This window comes from Sus scrofa, chromosome 4 (genome assembly GCF_054392235.1).
Source record: "Sus scrofa isolate SSC_HxYL_T2T_F1_AM1 chromosome 4, Sscrofa_HxYL_maternal_Yorkshire_Landrace_v2.0, whole genome shotgun sequence".
Classification (NCBI taxonomy): Eukaryota; Metazoa; Chordata; class Mammalia; order Artiodactyla; family Suidae; genus Sus; species Sus scrofa.
In genome coordinates, this window is record NC_139386.1 from 107,826,236 (window position 1) to 107,842,063 (window position 15,828).

The 15,828-nt window shown below is 42.4% G+C and overlaps 1 protein-coding gene across 1 annotated transcript in view; it reads left to right on the forward strand.

Moving 5' to 3' along the window:
• The window catches only part of SPAG17 (sperm associated antigen 17), a 233,596-nt gene that overhangs the window by 55,744 nt on the left and 162,024 nt on the right, over window positions 1-15,828 (forward strand). The window contains exon 4 of the mRNA XM_085023443.1: window positions 10,445-10,576. Within this exon, the coding sequence (XP_084879569.1) occupies window positions 10,445-10,576 (132 nt within the window). The remainder of the gene's footprint in view (window positions 1-10,444; window positions 10,577-15,828) is intronic.

The following is a 15,828-nucleotide window of genomic DNA, read 5'->3' on the forward strand; positions in this document are numbered from 1 at the left end:
CGTGGGAGCCCTCCTAAGGAAATGAAGACTCACTCCCAAAGAAAGAGCCAAAACTCTGGGCCTGTTGGGTTGAACGGAGAGAGGCAGCGTGAAAAAGCAGCTAAACTGGAGTTCCTGTTGTGGCTCCGTGGTAAAGAACTCGACTAGTATTCAAGAGGATGCCAGTTTGATCCCTGGCCTCACTGAGTGGGTTGTAAGGCTCCGGCGTACCTGTGAGCTGTGGTGTAGGTCGCAGACGCAGCTCTGATCCTGTGTTGCTTGTGGCTGTTTTGTAGGTCGGCAGCTGTAGCTCCAATTAAACCCCTAGCCTGGGAACTTGGACATGCCAAGGGGGCGGCCCTAAAAAAACGGGGGAAAAAAAAAAAGGCAGCTAAACTATGTGAGGCAGGTAAAAGAAGGTGAGAGTGGGTTTAGCAAGGTCAAGGTCTGGGTGCATAGCAGCTTCTCAGGTTGGCAAGTTCTCCTCCTCAAAGACCATGATGTTAATTTCCTTCTGGCGCAGGGAGGGCACGTTTCATATGGAAGTTTTTATCTTTTGTTTTCGTGAAGAAAGGGGAAGAACAGAATGTCCTTCTTGCATCTGCTGTTTCTCAGAGGCCTTTAGTTCAAAATAATCTTGACGCCAAAGTGGCATATCTGCCACCCTTCAGAGCTCTCGGGACCAAGGGCTCCCTGTCTCAGGTCCCTCTTAGGTCTCAGGGGAAAAAGCAGCTCAGCTCTGTAGAGTGGAGACACCATATAAGGACAAAGCTAAAAGAGAGTCAAGAGTATTTAAACATAAAAACTTGGACCTAAAAGCTCTACCTCCCTGCGGCTAAGACGAGGGTTGGGTATGGAGATGGGGGAGGGGCTGGGATACTTGATAGAAGCCCTGCAGCTCCAGCCCAGGGGTGAAAAGGCCTATTGTGAGGCTACAAAAGATGAGGAGGAGGAGCAAGATCCTGGAACCAGCTAGCCTAGGTTCAGAGGCCATGGCTACTCCTTGCTGGTGATCACCAGGCCTCAGTTTCTTGATCTGTGAAATGGGACGAGGAGTCCCCATCTGGAAGGGAAGGTGAGCCTTAAGTGAGTTCGAATATCTAAAGTGCAATCCGGAGTTCCCGTCATGGCGCAGTGGTTAACAAATCCGACTAGGAATCATGAGGTTGCGGGTTCGGTCCCTGCCCTTGCTCAGTGGGTTAACGATCCGGCGTTGCCGTGAGCTGTGGTGTAGGTTGCAGACGCGGCTTGGATCCTGCATTGCTGTGGCTCTGGCGTAGGCTGGCGGCCACAGCTCCGATTCGACCCCTAGCCTGGGAACCTCCATATGCCGCGGGAGCAGCCCAAGAAATAGCAAGAAGACAAAAAAATAAATAAATTAATTAAGTGCAATCCTGGAGTTCCCGCTGTGGCACAACAGGATCGGTGGCATCTTGGGAGCACTGGGATGCAGGTTCGGGCCATGGCCCAGCACAGTGGGTTAAGCATCCAGCATTGCCACAGCTGCGGCTTAGGTGGCAACTGCGGCTTGGATCTGATCCCTGACCCACGAACTCCATGTGCCCCGGGGAGGCCAAATGAGAAAAAAAAAAAAAAGTGCAATCGTTAGATTATTTTAGTGCCATTGTCAGAACAATCCTTGTGCGTGTTTGTGTGTTACTTAGCCCTCGAAACCACGCTCCTGACTGCAGTCTACCCCTGGAGCTTTGTGATGGTAGCAGTGAACAGCTGAAAACACCCACCTTCAAGGCAAACAGGACATCACTCCAAAGACACCGTTTTAAATTTATTGAATGGCATAGATACTGGATTCTGTGAGCGAGTGGAAAATGATGAATCAGATCGGGCCCTGTGCTTCCAGGCCTAGGGGATATAAACTGAGCACACAGATAATTTCAGCAAGAGGGCTAAATCCCTTCGGGGAGGTTCAAAACAGTTGTAGGGTTGTAGCTCTCATGGCAAGCCAAAAGAACCAAGAATGACTTCAGAGGGGCGGCAGCACCTTGGGACTGAGGCAAAGAGCTTGATCTTAAAAAAAAAAGATTCCTGCGATAATAAAACCATGTGTTACTGATACACACCTAAAGCTAATACATAGTGGAACTTCCCATAATCATCCTTCCGTATATTATCACATTCTGCTTTACGTGCCTTTATGTATTTGGTGGGCATCCCAAACCCCCAACACTCCTGAATCAAAAAAGGGAAGCTTTGCTTTTCCTTCTTTGGAAGAGGAATCCCAGCAAACATTTCTCAGAGAGAGCCCCATGCTTTTGGACATGTGCATATTAGAAGTTCAAAATGCACACCTCCCTTGGGAAATTCATCACATTTCAAATTATACATGTCTGTTAAAGCATAGATCTGTTCTCCCTTCCATGTATTTGTTATTGCTGCTTCTGAAACTTCCTTACAGCCCCAAAGAGGTCTTAATCCCTGTCAAATGTTATTATGTTACCGACTTTTATGTAGTCTTGAAAGGAGTTGTTTATTTAGTTTCAGCGACTCCTTGTTACTGCCAAATATTATTTCATTTCAGCACAGATGTAAGGGGTCCAATGACTGGAATTATTTTACAGCCCTGACATTGTCGAGAGATGGATACCAGTTTAATTATGGACAGCTGAAAATGATCCAGGAGGCACCTGCTACGGATATTTATCATCATGATGAACTTCTCACCAATCTCTGGCCTGAGCACTTTTATAACGTTCCACTTGCTTTAGACAGTATGATCTATATGGAGCCTAGATATGCAGTCACCTTGGAAGCTGACTTTCATATTGCTTGATTATTTTCTTTTCCTCTGCTCAGAGTGAGAAAATATGTTCCCGTCATTCCCATTCTTTTTTCTTTCCTCTTTTTCAGTCTCTCTCCATTTCCTTCCCTCCCTGCTCCTTCCAGCTGTTTTTCCAATTATGCCTCATTGGAAATTATTCATTACTTAAAGAATGCGAACTGGATAGGCTAGACATGTAAAGGATCCAGGAAGGCAATGACTGCAGTGTAGCCGCCACTCAGTAAAGGCAGGAGGAATGAAGGAGGGAAGACCGTGGAGGGAGCGGTGAGGGAGGCTGAGGACTTTCAGGACCCTCCCCTTCTTTCTCCATCTCATTGAGGAGAAATTAAGAATAGCCGACCTCCTCCTTCTCCCCACCTCCCAGCATCCATGGCACCATAGCAGAATCTGTTTTTACATTTTTTTTCCTTTTTAGCTCTGCTTTCCTTCAGTGGATCTTGATTTGTCCTTATCAGAGCAGAGAAAGGGTCAAAGGAAAGTAGCCACCAGATTACACCCAGCTAATAGTAAGTTATGGTCCCTTCTGCTGCCTAAATGCACATTTTTTTGCTCCATTCCTTTTCTCTTTCTTCCCACCTGAGCCGAAGGGTCTTGGAGAATTCCAATCCCGTCCTTGATGCCAGCAAAACAGCAAGAGCTCGTGTTTGTAAGGATTGGTCCTGCATATACCGTATCATTCACCATGCTAGGCCTTCCTCCGTGTTTTCCATTCGATGCTCAGCACAGTCTCAGGAGGCCGGCACTATTCATATTCTCTTTCTGTACCTCAGGGGTTCTCAACCAGGGACAGTGGTCCCCCAGGGTAATTTGGCAATGTCTGCAGATACCTTTGGGTCTCACAGCAGGGTAGTCAAGGGTGCACTAAAATACCCTCCAGTGCACAGGGAGACCTCCCGCAACAAAGAATTACCTGGTTTCAAATGTCAATAGTGCCACTGTCGAGAAACCCTGCTGTAGATTTAAAAGCTATATATAGCACAGGGAATGCTACCCAATATTCTGTGATGGTTTACATGGGAAAAGAACCGGAAAGAGAATGGATGTGTATACATGTCTAATTGAATCATTTTGTTGTACAGCAGAAATTATCACAATGCTGTCAATTAACTATACTTCAATAAAACCTTAAAAAAATGAAAAAAAAAAAGTGCTAGGTTTCAGGGAGTTGAGCCACTTGTCCAAGGCTACCCAGTGGTATTTGAGAAAACTGGCGTACAAACCAGCCTATGATTTTGCATCACGCTGCCCATGAGTAGTTATGGCTTCAGCAGTTGGTTTGCCGTCCCTTGTACCAAAGGAGCTAAAATTCCCAACAGGGATCTTTTTGGTTGTGCACAGATTTCCTGCTCATCCGTTTTCTTCATCAGATAAACAGAATCGGGCCCGTCTAAAGCAGCCCTTCACTCTAAACATTGAAACATTTGTGAAACACACAGACACACCCTCAGACACAGATGCAGGTAAGTCCCAGGTCTTACTCCCCAGAGCAGTTTTCTCTGCTTCTGGTCCTCCATGACAATGCAGAGTGCTCTCACACCCTTTCTGAGGCTCCTCCTCTAACTCTGATCCTCCCTTCAGATCCTTCCTCTGAACGACCTAGTCCTGGAGTTTGGGAGCCACTCCAGGCAGTGAAACCTGACGGTCAGGTGCATAGGAAGCTGGTCATGGCTGCTGCCACACTGTAGCCTCCCAGCACTACAAAGCCCCCACTGCATTTGTCTTCAGAGCCAGCCTTAGGCCTTACAAGCTTCTGAGTCACAGAAAAGAGCTCTCTCCCACCCTGGGTTCTAAATTGCCACACCTGCTACTTATTCCTTGAAATCAGATCATCAGCTGCTTAGTCCTTTTCATTCTTTAACTAAAGGATCAAAATCTTAAAATACAGCTTATTCACTGGTCTGAGTAAAATTCCTTCAAAGTGCATTACCACGTGAAATCTTTTCTGTTTTAGTGGCTGGAGGGATTTAGAAAGCAAAACGTCACTCTGTTTCTTTCCTAATTTTGCTTCAGACCAACGCCGTTTGTACCCACCTGCACAAGGGCACAGTTCTTGAGTGGCCAGAAAAAATAGTCTCAGCCTGGAAGTCAGAGATTTCTGTTCCCTTCCACCTCGAGTGCTGTATATATCTGAGCACACCATTACTACCGAATAGTGCATGTAAGCATTTCCTACATTAATAAGCTTTGCCAAGGATGATGCCAAGTTGGATATCTTTCCTTTCAGTTTAGGGATAAAATCAAAGGGACAAAGTGATGGGATAATGAAATAAACATAATTTTATTTTCTGTTTTTATGGAGGTAGAGTTGACTTACAATACTGTGTTAGTTTCAAGTGTACAGCAAAGTGATTTGGTTGTGTCTCCATGTGAGTATATTCTTTTGTTCAATTCTTTTCCATCCTACGTTATTACAAGATACTGAATATATCTCCCTGTGCTCTAAAGTAAATCCTTGTTGTTTTCAACAAACATAATTTCAAATGAAATACTACTCTGTCCACTTTTCACTATCACACAGACATGTTCTAAAGAAACAGTAGCCACTAGTTCCCTGTGACTATTTAAATGTAAATTTTAATTAATTAAAAAATAAAATTAAAAATTCAGTTCCTCAATCACACTAGCAATATTCAAGTGCTCCATAACCAGAAGGGTCTGGTGGCTACTCTTGTGTCCAGTACAGATAAAGGACATTTCCACAATCACAGAAAGATCTGTCTGCATTGACATAAACAAAAGTTGGAGAATATCCAGGGTTAATGAGGGTGGTGGTGAAACATACTCTTCCGCATGGTGGTGGCAGGAACAAAAATGCTGCCAACTTTTCAAATGTCGATTTAGACGTATCAATAAATATTTAAAATGCACATGCACTTAATGGAAAAAAATCTGAAATTACCTAAAATGTCCATAGATAGGAAACTGGCTAAATAAATGATTACCTACCTATGCAACAGAAGACAATGCAAAAAATTAAAAAATATATATGTGGGCAATACATGTCAGCACAGAAAAGCTGTCCTAGGTAACTTTGGGTGTAAAAACATAAGCCACTTGACAGTATGAAAGTGTGATACTGTTTTCCTTAAACTATGAAAGGCTATAAGTCTGTATATGTATAGGAAATTACATAAGGATGCACAGGAATTGGTTAATGGATTGGAGGAGATTGGGGAAGCATTTTCTTCTCACTGTACATCTTTCAGGTACTGCTCGGACTTTTTACCGTGATGAAGAACTATTATACTTAGTCATGTATTAAGGAAATGCGATAAGCGAAAGAATGTGATACCAGATGAATGAAGAAACAAGTGAACGAACAAACCTGCAGAATTAGATATGCATGTGAAAAACCTGTCGGCTCAGCCCTGTGCTAGTCTGGACTGAGTCAAGTTTATGGGTTCTGCTTCTATGTGCTGAGGGCTTTACATACCAAACCAGCGCTAAGTCACATTAGACAACACGTTAAATATGAAATCATATCCTATGCATTTTTACAGCTACTCTAGCAAACACCCTGAACCCTCGAGGAGGGCCCTGAAACCAATAGCTATTTTTAGGAGAACTGGTGACCGTTTGGAGCTCCTGGAGGGAAAGTCTTCCCTTGGCCCATCCCTCTCCCCTCACCCCTCCCTTCTCTGCCCCCCCACAGCCACACCTTTCTCTTTCCTCCTCCACCTCCTTCCCCTGGCTTGTTCTAGGCAAGAGAAATGCAGATCCAAAATCTTTACCCTTCCCCAGAACTCACCTGGATTGAACTTGCAGCAAGTTAGGCAATGGTTCAAGCTGTCCCATGTGCCTCCTTGTAAGGAGGACACCGGGGAAACCAGGCAGCCCCCCTGCAGACCTCACGGAAGTCCTGTCTTTATCTACCTCCCTCCCTATCTGTTACATCTATACACATACATTTCTACGTATGCATATGTGTGTATATGTATACACCCTTGCACACACGCTTACATTTGGTCTCCATGGGAGCAGTTCTAAGCGGTGTCCAGACAGATGCGGTGCTTACTGCTTATGCGGGAAGGATTCACAGGGAGGAGGGAGGGAAGACAGGAAGGGAGGGCGTTAGTGTCTGGGGGTGAGCCTGAGCCTCAGGCAAGGAAAGAATTTGGCTCCTTTGCTATGTTTTTGTTGGATCACATCATTAGATAGTAAATGTGGCATTCGTCTTTGAGCCAGGTCAGTGATAAAGAGGGACAAACTTTTGTTGCTGAGTGTGCTCAGAGTCACAAACTTCCGAACGAAGGGCGTCCACCCTCCAAGTAAGGTCTTCACATAGGAAGACACAGATGTGTTTCCCTGCCTCAGCTGCACTCTCTGAAGCTAAATTGCCTCCTACACCCGTCATTCCCAGAACCCAGCACCTCTGGTAGCTTGTCCTGGCCTCCTCCCAGCCCTGGCAGGCCCCATGGCCTGGCCCGAGTAGGTCCAAGAGACACGTACTGGCCTCGCCTGGCAACAGTTTTTCTCCATTTAATGAGTCTCACTTGCCCATAAGACTCATTTTTTTTTTTAATTTCTGACTCATGCCAGCCTCATTTATTTGGTATTTTGGCTAGAGGAGTACCCAGGTTTTAACCCACTTAGGACTTGTTTTTCTGCCTAGTTCTGGAAGCCTGGAGTCTTGTCTAATTACTCCTCAACCCCGACCAGCTCACTGCTCCCTTTTTCTTTTGTATCTCTCATCTTCTCAAGACCTATAGCCCTTCTTCGTTTGTCTCCCCAGCACACACACCCACAGACACGCAGAGGTACACACACACACACACACACACACACACACACGCATGGAGACACACACACATTGACTAGATACTGGAAGGTTAAAGGTTTGATTATGATTTTAATTAATGCAGGTAAGACAAAGGAGGGAACCCTTTCTGGAATGTTACATGAGAAGCCACTACCTCTTATATTCTGTCTCTTCTGCACTTTTTTTTTTTAACTTCCCTCAAAGACTTACCCTTCAAACAAAGGTCCTCTAAGGATTTGTTTTTCATCTGAGACCAAACTGCTGGGACCTAACTTTGGCTGCTGATTGGGTGGAACTGTGAACTCTGGGTGTGAGCAGACTTTTCAGTAGAAATTCATTTTTAAGCATCTTTGTCTGTCTCTCCTGGGGATGACCTACAGACCATAAAAATAGTCAGCCTGGGATTTTTAGCTCAACAGAGACTTCCCTTTCCATTAATGATGCATGATTAATCCATTCCATCCATTTCCATTAATTCTATTTAATTTCCCTTAATTTTCGCAAAGATTCGCACTATCATTCCCTTTGGGGGAAACACAGAAAGGCAACATTTGGGAGTCCAGTCTCCTCTGAGCAACCCCGGGGAAGGGCAGGCATGTGGATTTCTGCTATCGCTAAGGGTGCCACGTGTGCTGCGTGCCCTTCTCCAGGAGCGTGGGCTGTTCAGGGTCAAGGGAGCATCCTCTGGGTTTGCCCTGCCATGGGCCTGCTCGCTCTGTGCCCATGAGGACAGGGAACGTGGGTGGGTTCCTGATCTCCCCATTTCCCACTAGGATGTCATTGTTATTTTGATGCTGTGCCAGATTTTTGTTTTAAACCCGGCTCTCTACAGACGGTTTTCGATGGACCAGAAATAACATTTATGGCCCACAAAAGACCCCTCCCTCAGGACGTTTTGTTGTGCTCTGAGTACATTTTAACACAGTGAGGTAACAGTCATAGACCCACAGGGACACGGGGATAGAAAGCAACTCCAGAGACATCTCATCCATCACCATGACGCCAGGCAGGCTTCATCCACACCGCCCCAGACATAGGTAAATATCCTGTTTTCACAGGTCATCAGGAAAAGAGACCCAGTCCAGTGTTGACTTCCCTTCAATGCTGTCGTTATATTTGTATCACAGGGAAACGCCCCGTACTAGATTGCTAGGAGCTCTGAACAACCCCTAGTTGTATATTTTGAACCAGATGTCACAGAGAAGGCTGATTGTCAGCACACAGTTTCACTGGTATTGAAAAATGCCGTTTCAAACCAAATACGCCTACCCTCGAGGCTGGACCCAACCAGACAGCCTTTCATTTTCTGTGTGACTGTCCGTCCCCTTAGGATCCCTTCTCTCTCGGATCTGGTCATCATCAAATGGTGAGGTTCTGCAGGTGTACCCTTATGTTTTCCAGCTCCCAGAAATCACAGCCATCATGTCCCTTTCCCTAAATCGTGTTAGCAGGAGCAGAACTGACTGCCATAAAAAGCAAGGAGCTCTGTTTCATGGAGGGTGTTTGCTTAGACACGTGCAAAGCTTTCTGACATTTGGTTCGTTCCTTTGTTTTTTTGGAAACAGCAGCCTTAAAGGAGTCCTTTCCCTGGCTTTCCCCCGTCTGCAATGCGATGCACAAAACCCCGATGTGGTCTCCAGGCGGTCCGATTACATTCTGGCATAAGATAATCCACAGGGCTTCTGAAGTTAGAAGCAAAATAGCCATCTCCCTCTCTTTCAGCTATTTCCCTTGGCAAAGGGAAAAGTCAGAAGGAACTGCCTCGGTCAGGAAAGCCCTGACCAAGGGCTGGTTCATACTTCAGACAAGAGGCAGCCGGATGAGATGCCGTATGCGCCGTCATTGTCTGAGAGGGAGGCTCTGAAATTGACACCATATGCGCCCAGAGGAGTAATTGCTCCGAGGGGGGGAGAAAAGCAACATGTCAGAACATTTTCGTAACACCTAATTCATCCCGAGGTTATAAATAAAGCTGATGCTTGCTTAAAAACAAAAGTCAAAAACACTTTGACTAGATTATTTTTGTGACAGTGCTTCCGGCGGAGGTGAACTTTATTAGGGAGACAACATGAATAAAGAGAAACACGTAACAACTTTTTATGGTATATTTTACATGATTTTATTTTTTTTGCAGTAAATAAAATGGTTATAGGGCTCCAAGGAAAAGGGCCCAGATGTTAGAGAGTTGTGTGAAATTTAGGGGAAACAAGCTGTAAAAAGTGCAGTTATAAAACAGGCTGTCAGTGCCACACATCTGGACAATACAGCTGTATGTTCCTAGTGGCTGTCGTCACCCAAAGAAAACTCAATAACCTTATTTCACCCCAATTAGGCTGCATACCAACAGGATCAGCATTAAATTGCAAGGGAGTAGGGAGAGCCACGTTCGCACGGCGCCTCTATGTCAAACAGCTTTTATCTTTCATCGGAATTTGGTCCCCAAGAAATAAAAGACTGCTAACATAGCCATTTCCTATTATTATAAAACCCTGTTTAATTTATAATGTCCTAGTAAGTTAGCGTTTGACACTTTGGACCATTGGCTCTGCCAGACAATGGACTTTCTGTAGCATGACGCTGACCTCTCAGCGGTCCTAGCGAGGAGCCCCTCCTGTCTTCCCTCTGCCCCTCTTTGGGAATGTGAGTCTAGCACCATCGTGGAAAGCACTCCCTGCCCTATTGGAAAAAGTTCCTTTTCAGACAACCCAATCCATTTAGAACAGAGGATAAATGCCTCCCTCTATGGCCTTGGGGCATTTTTCCCTAATTTTTTTGGCCAGCAGTGAGGCACCTTTGCAGTAAGACAAATATTACAAAACTCAAAATGCCATTTCATCTTTTCACCACTGACAGATGTGCCAAAGGTTTTAAAATGCCACTTTCCTAATAATTGTGTTTCTTCATAGGTGGTAACGGCAGCAAAAGCAATTATGGACAGCGGAGAGAAATTAACCTTACCACTGATAGGGAAACTCTTGAAATTTCAGCTTCTCCAGGTTAAATTTAAGGACCAACAGCGACGGGAAACCGAGAAGAAGGTACTGGGTGGGCGATGGTGGGTTTTCTAAAGGCGGCAAGGAGAGAGTGAACCGCAGCCAGGTTCTCCGGGGCGCTTCCTCTCTTCATAAGCTGCCACGCAGTGTCACCTAGTACATTTAACTGTCGCCTCAACTTTTTAGGGAAAACGATGTCCAAAGATCTACTGGAGGAATCACATTTTCTCAAAGACAGAGAAATCCAACAATCCAGGGCATGTGGCTGAGATTGCTTTTATGATTGTCTCTTGCTCGTAACAAAAGAGGGGAACCAAAGGAGAGACAGAGTCAGGAGAAGTAAAGCTAAAAAGGTTAAAAAAAAAAACCTGCGAAGTCAGGGTCTATTTTAAATATTTTACATGATATTTGATAGGAGTACCTATTAAAATAATTGGCTACCTCCGCACCTTCCTAATAATCTAAATACTTCAGCAGCGGTCCGTCACTTCTACTCCCTTATTATACGTCTGATTATTTCTCCACGTGTAGGTTTCTTGTTTGATTTGCCTACGGAAATCAGTCTGTGCGTTCTCCCCAAATTTCTGTTTTTCATCTGAAAAAATATTTCAAAATTAGCTTTTAGCAAAGTGTTGCCGGTTTCCATTCCATTTGCCATCTAATCTCAGTCACAATAAGAGATGTTTGTCTTATTTTCCAAATTATGCTAAAATATATTTGGAAAGCCAAATGCTTTTATATGTACGTGTGTAATGTGTGTATGTGTGTGTGTGTGCACATGTATCTATGAAATATATTTATGAGTAGATTGTTCCTTTATGCCCCTACGTGAAAGAGGCAAAACCAGGTCACGGAAGAAGAAAAAGTGAACTTCTACCTTCTACCTTCCTTCCCTTTTTAAGACCCCCAAATCTGGCTTTTCTGTTTGAACTGAACTCTTGACAGGATAATTGTAGGAAAAAATAATAATGCCACCTTACATTTGTAATATAGGGGTTTATGTTTTTCTAAGAGATTCCCCACATAGCATATTACTAGGGTGGTATATATTGTCCCCAGAAAAATTCTGCTCATATTAGCATGGTTGGTGGTATGGCTTTCCATCTATTTGAAGCTCTTTCCATCATGTACAGGAGGTTGGTACCTTAAGAAATACTTATAGACGTGAAAAATTGGCAGAAGAAAAATTGGAAAATTTGAAACTAGCCTTGAAACATCTTTCCTTGCCTTTTTAAAATTCCAATGTCACATGGAAATCTGAATTATAAAGACTAGACCGGGAGTCCTGCAAAACTTCTGGCACCTTCTGTTCACTTTGCGCTTTTCCACAGCACCCACGAATAGACATAACATGCTGAGTTGTCAGCTTACTTGTTTGCTACCTGTTTTCACTCAGTCCTCTTTTGTAAGAGGAATAGATTTTAGATCTCAGTTAACAGATTTTAAGTAGCAATAAATGAAATATCCTTGCAGCTCAGGAAAAGTTTCTAAAACTAACAGAATAAAAATATTTCTATGCTATTATTGTGCTCAGCATTTCTTTGAAAAGTGAACACTATAATAACACAGTTCTGAGATTCTAAAGATAGAGAAATAATCTTTATTTGTTGAAAATTCAAGAGTTATAAGGAATCGAGGGTTGAATTTTAGATTTATAAAAATAAAAAAGTACCAGATACGTAAGAGAACTCTTGGGGCAATTAAGGGCCAACAATTACATAATTTAATTTGATATCTTCATTAGGTTGGTTTCTCAAAACACCAGCCACAAATCTCTGTGTTGCAAGCATACAAGTCAGTATTAAATGCATTGCTGAAAACTGATTGGAATGGCGTGCTCTCCAGAAAGCACTCTTGGTAGAAGCAAGACGAAGGGAGTTGTTGGAGGGATGATATAATCTATGTTCATTTCAACGGCATTGCCCAGCAGGTCAGCTGGAGCAATTGAGGTTAATGCTTATGAGCCAGGGAGTTTAGCAGAAAGCAAAATAAGTATAAAGTATGTAAAACTCACACCATGCTGTGGATCAGAAAATGAAGGGGAAAAAAGAAAGAGAGGAAGGAAGACTTTACTCCATTTCTTCCTCTTTTCTGAACCCCCGGGTGACGTCCTGAGATTCAGGCAAAGGAAGTGATGAACTCTTCAGCTTTTTAACATCAGTGTGACGTATATGTAGATGTGTTCTCTTCAGTACTGGTTCGCTGGCTTATAGCTGTAAAACCCAGAGTGTTTTCTGTCTTCGATGTTGAATTTTTGGAATTGTGTTCTTTAAAATGAGTGCTGAAAAAATATCCATAGCAGTAATTACAGAAAATACTGGGGAGAAGGTGTAGACAAAAACAGCTAATATAATTAGGTCCCTGTCCTTTTTCCCCAGTGAAACAAATGTACTGTATACGATATATTTGATCCTGTTTTAATCTGTCAAAACTTTTCTCAATAATAGATTTCCAATAGCCAGATACAGTAAAAATATCATTATTTTAGGTTCCACCAATTTAGGAATTTATAACACTTTAGTCTGCGCTGTGCTTAACATTGCATTTGCTTTGTCCATGAAGAAAATTTGATGGATAATTAATATTATGAAAAAATAACACAAGGAAGATATTTCTGAGAAGAAGAGTTTAGAAGCCTTTTAGCACGTGAATTTCTGGGGAGCAAATTTCTCCCTCTAATTGTAATAAGTTGAATATGTTTCAAAACTTTTATCTATTTGGAAACATCTTATTGATTACTTCCAAATACATGTACATCGTGAAGAAAGTACACCATATTTCTGTAACTATATTTTAGCATTTCAGAACTTCTGAATATGATTCTTTCATACAGTTAATCCCAAATTAGATTTTCTGTCTTAAAATTTGAACAAGAGTGTTTTGTTTAGAAATGAACTTTCCTTGCTCACATCATCTCAACATTCGTTCTCCATTTTATGTATATAGTTATCAATTTGTTGTTAATTCACTAACCTAACATTTGTAGAAACAATGTGCTGGGCACCTATATTTTCCTAACGTTCATCATAACTTCAAAATAAACTGCTTGGTTTCTATTCTGATCCATGTTTTAATTTAGTCATTACCTGAATATGACAGTATTATTCACATTTTTTACTTCTTCTTAACTCCACCTTTTACATTATTCCTTCGTTGCAAACATTTAAAAACCAAAACACGTCATTGGGAATCAAAGTATTTAAAATATGCTGAGAATTCAGCTAAAAGAAAATATTTAATCATCAAAAAACTTTAAGGGGCTATAATACAAAAAAATTAACTATCTAAATAATCAGCCAAACTACATCTAGTCTGTGCCTCTGTGTCAGGTTCAGAACATTTGGATAGGTCTTCGGAAAAGATCCAAATATATTCTTGCTGTGCTTTTAATTTGTGAATTCAAATAACCAGTCCATATTTTCTTCGATATTTTTAGCATATCTTTTATATAAAAGCAGAACAGTTCTTTCTTTTTCTGGCTTATGTACTTGGTACAAGTTGCCTTATTTTCCAATGCCCTAGAATTGAAGAGAAAGAAGCAAGAGATGCAGTAAAGAATATGGACGGATGATATTGGTAAACTTTTCTTAAAACAACTCAAAATTAAAAGCACCTAAATTTGGTCAGATCTCATGACGAAACCCCAACAACCCAGAGCCTGCTCCAAATGACCGACGGAGAGATGTTAGGGTAACGTTCACAGACGTTTTCCAGCTTTACTCCAGTTGAAACCCCGAAACACTGGAAACCAGCCAATGTAATGCCATTTTGTGTGTGTGTTTTGTTTTAAAAGAAAGGCCATAGGGACATACCAGGAAATTACAGGCTGGTTAGTTTTGATTCAGTTGTGGTTAAAATCTTCAGAAAGTATTTTAAGAAATCAAACAGAGGAAGAGCAGAAACTCAGTTTAGAGGGGCCCGTGTGGTTTCAGGAAAGGCATAACTTGCCTCACTAACTGGATGGAAGTCTTTAAGGCTATATTATCGAAATGAGGATTCTACCAACAAAGCTGTTGGATTTGAAGAGCTATAAAATTCAACAATTCCGGGTAAATAATAAGTGACTCCCCGGCTGGCTTACCTGTAAACTAGAGCAGTCCTTTCCCGATTGGGATGCTATTAATTAATAAAACTTTGTTATAGATTTCAGAAAAATGTACAGAAACACACATATGTAAAATAGAGTAGTATTCTGAAATATAAGCAGCTGCTGTTCAGCAGCTAATAATAGTAATTAGCTACCATTATTGACTGCATGGCACAATACTAAGCTCTTTATATATGTTATATCATTTTCTCCTTTAAATGACTTTATGAGGTAGAGAATTAGTCTCAATTTGCAGTTGGGGAAACTGAGGGTGTGAAAAGTATTTCCCAAGGCTAAGTAGCTCCTCAGAGGTGGAGCTGGGATTTGAATCCGAAAACTCTCAGACACTAAGACCATGTTCTTAATCAGTGTACATACCCCTTCTGAGTGTGTCTCAATAATGATGCAAAATAGCACCCTTGGCTCACAAAGAGTGGAGAACTTTCCAGAGATGTTTCCTTGTAGGGACAAATGGCTTTGCTCAGTGGGATCAACCAACTCGCTAATTACATTGCATACAACATCCTGAGGTTAAGTGGGGGGACTGGTCAAAGAAATAAACAAAAGTCACCAAAGACAAAGGCCACTGAGCTAACCAACCCCCCATTCCCAAGGGAATCCCAATTTCTTATCCAGTCCTACCCTGCCCCTTGCCCAGAAATGAGCTGGTCCCTGGTAGGCAGGGGAATCTCTTAGAACTAGACTTTCCTGGATTATTCCAAACATCCTCGGTCCTTCTATGTGTCCTGGACATTTAGGTAGGATAACACTGATTGCTTCTGTGCTAAAACCTCTCAATCACATAAGATCCTGCAGGACCAGACATCAGATAGACATCAGACACACCCTCTCATCACCACCACTAACAAACACGGTCGTGTTCTGATTCTGTAGAGGAGGAAATGCACCATGAAGATGGCAACGTGACACCGCAGGACTTTGTGCAACCTTTAGATTGCCTCATTTAGTCAAGTGAATCCAGTATATACCTAGGCTTTTATGTGCTACACTTGAGCAGCTCTCTGGAAAAGCAAGCTCCTAACTCAATCCCATGCATTATCTTTTCTATTTTAGCAGGTGAGCCAAGAAGGGAAAGAGTAAATAGAAAATACAGAAAAGGAACAACAAAATGTTCATAATGCCATAACCCTATTACAACTAATGTTAACATTTTGGTGTATTTCCTTTGTCTGTTTCTTTCTGTGGATTT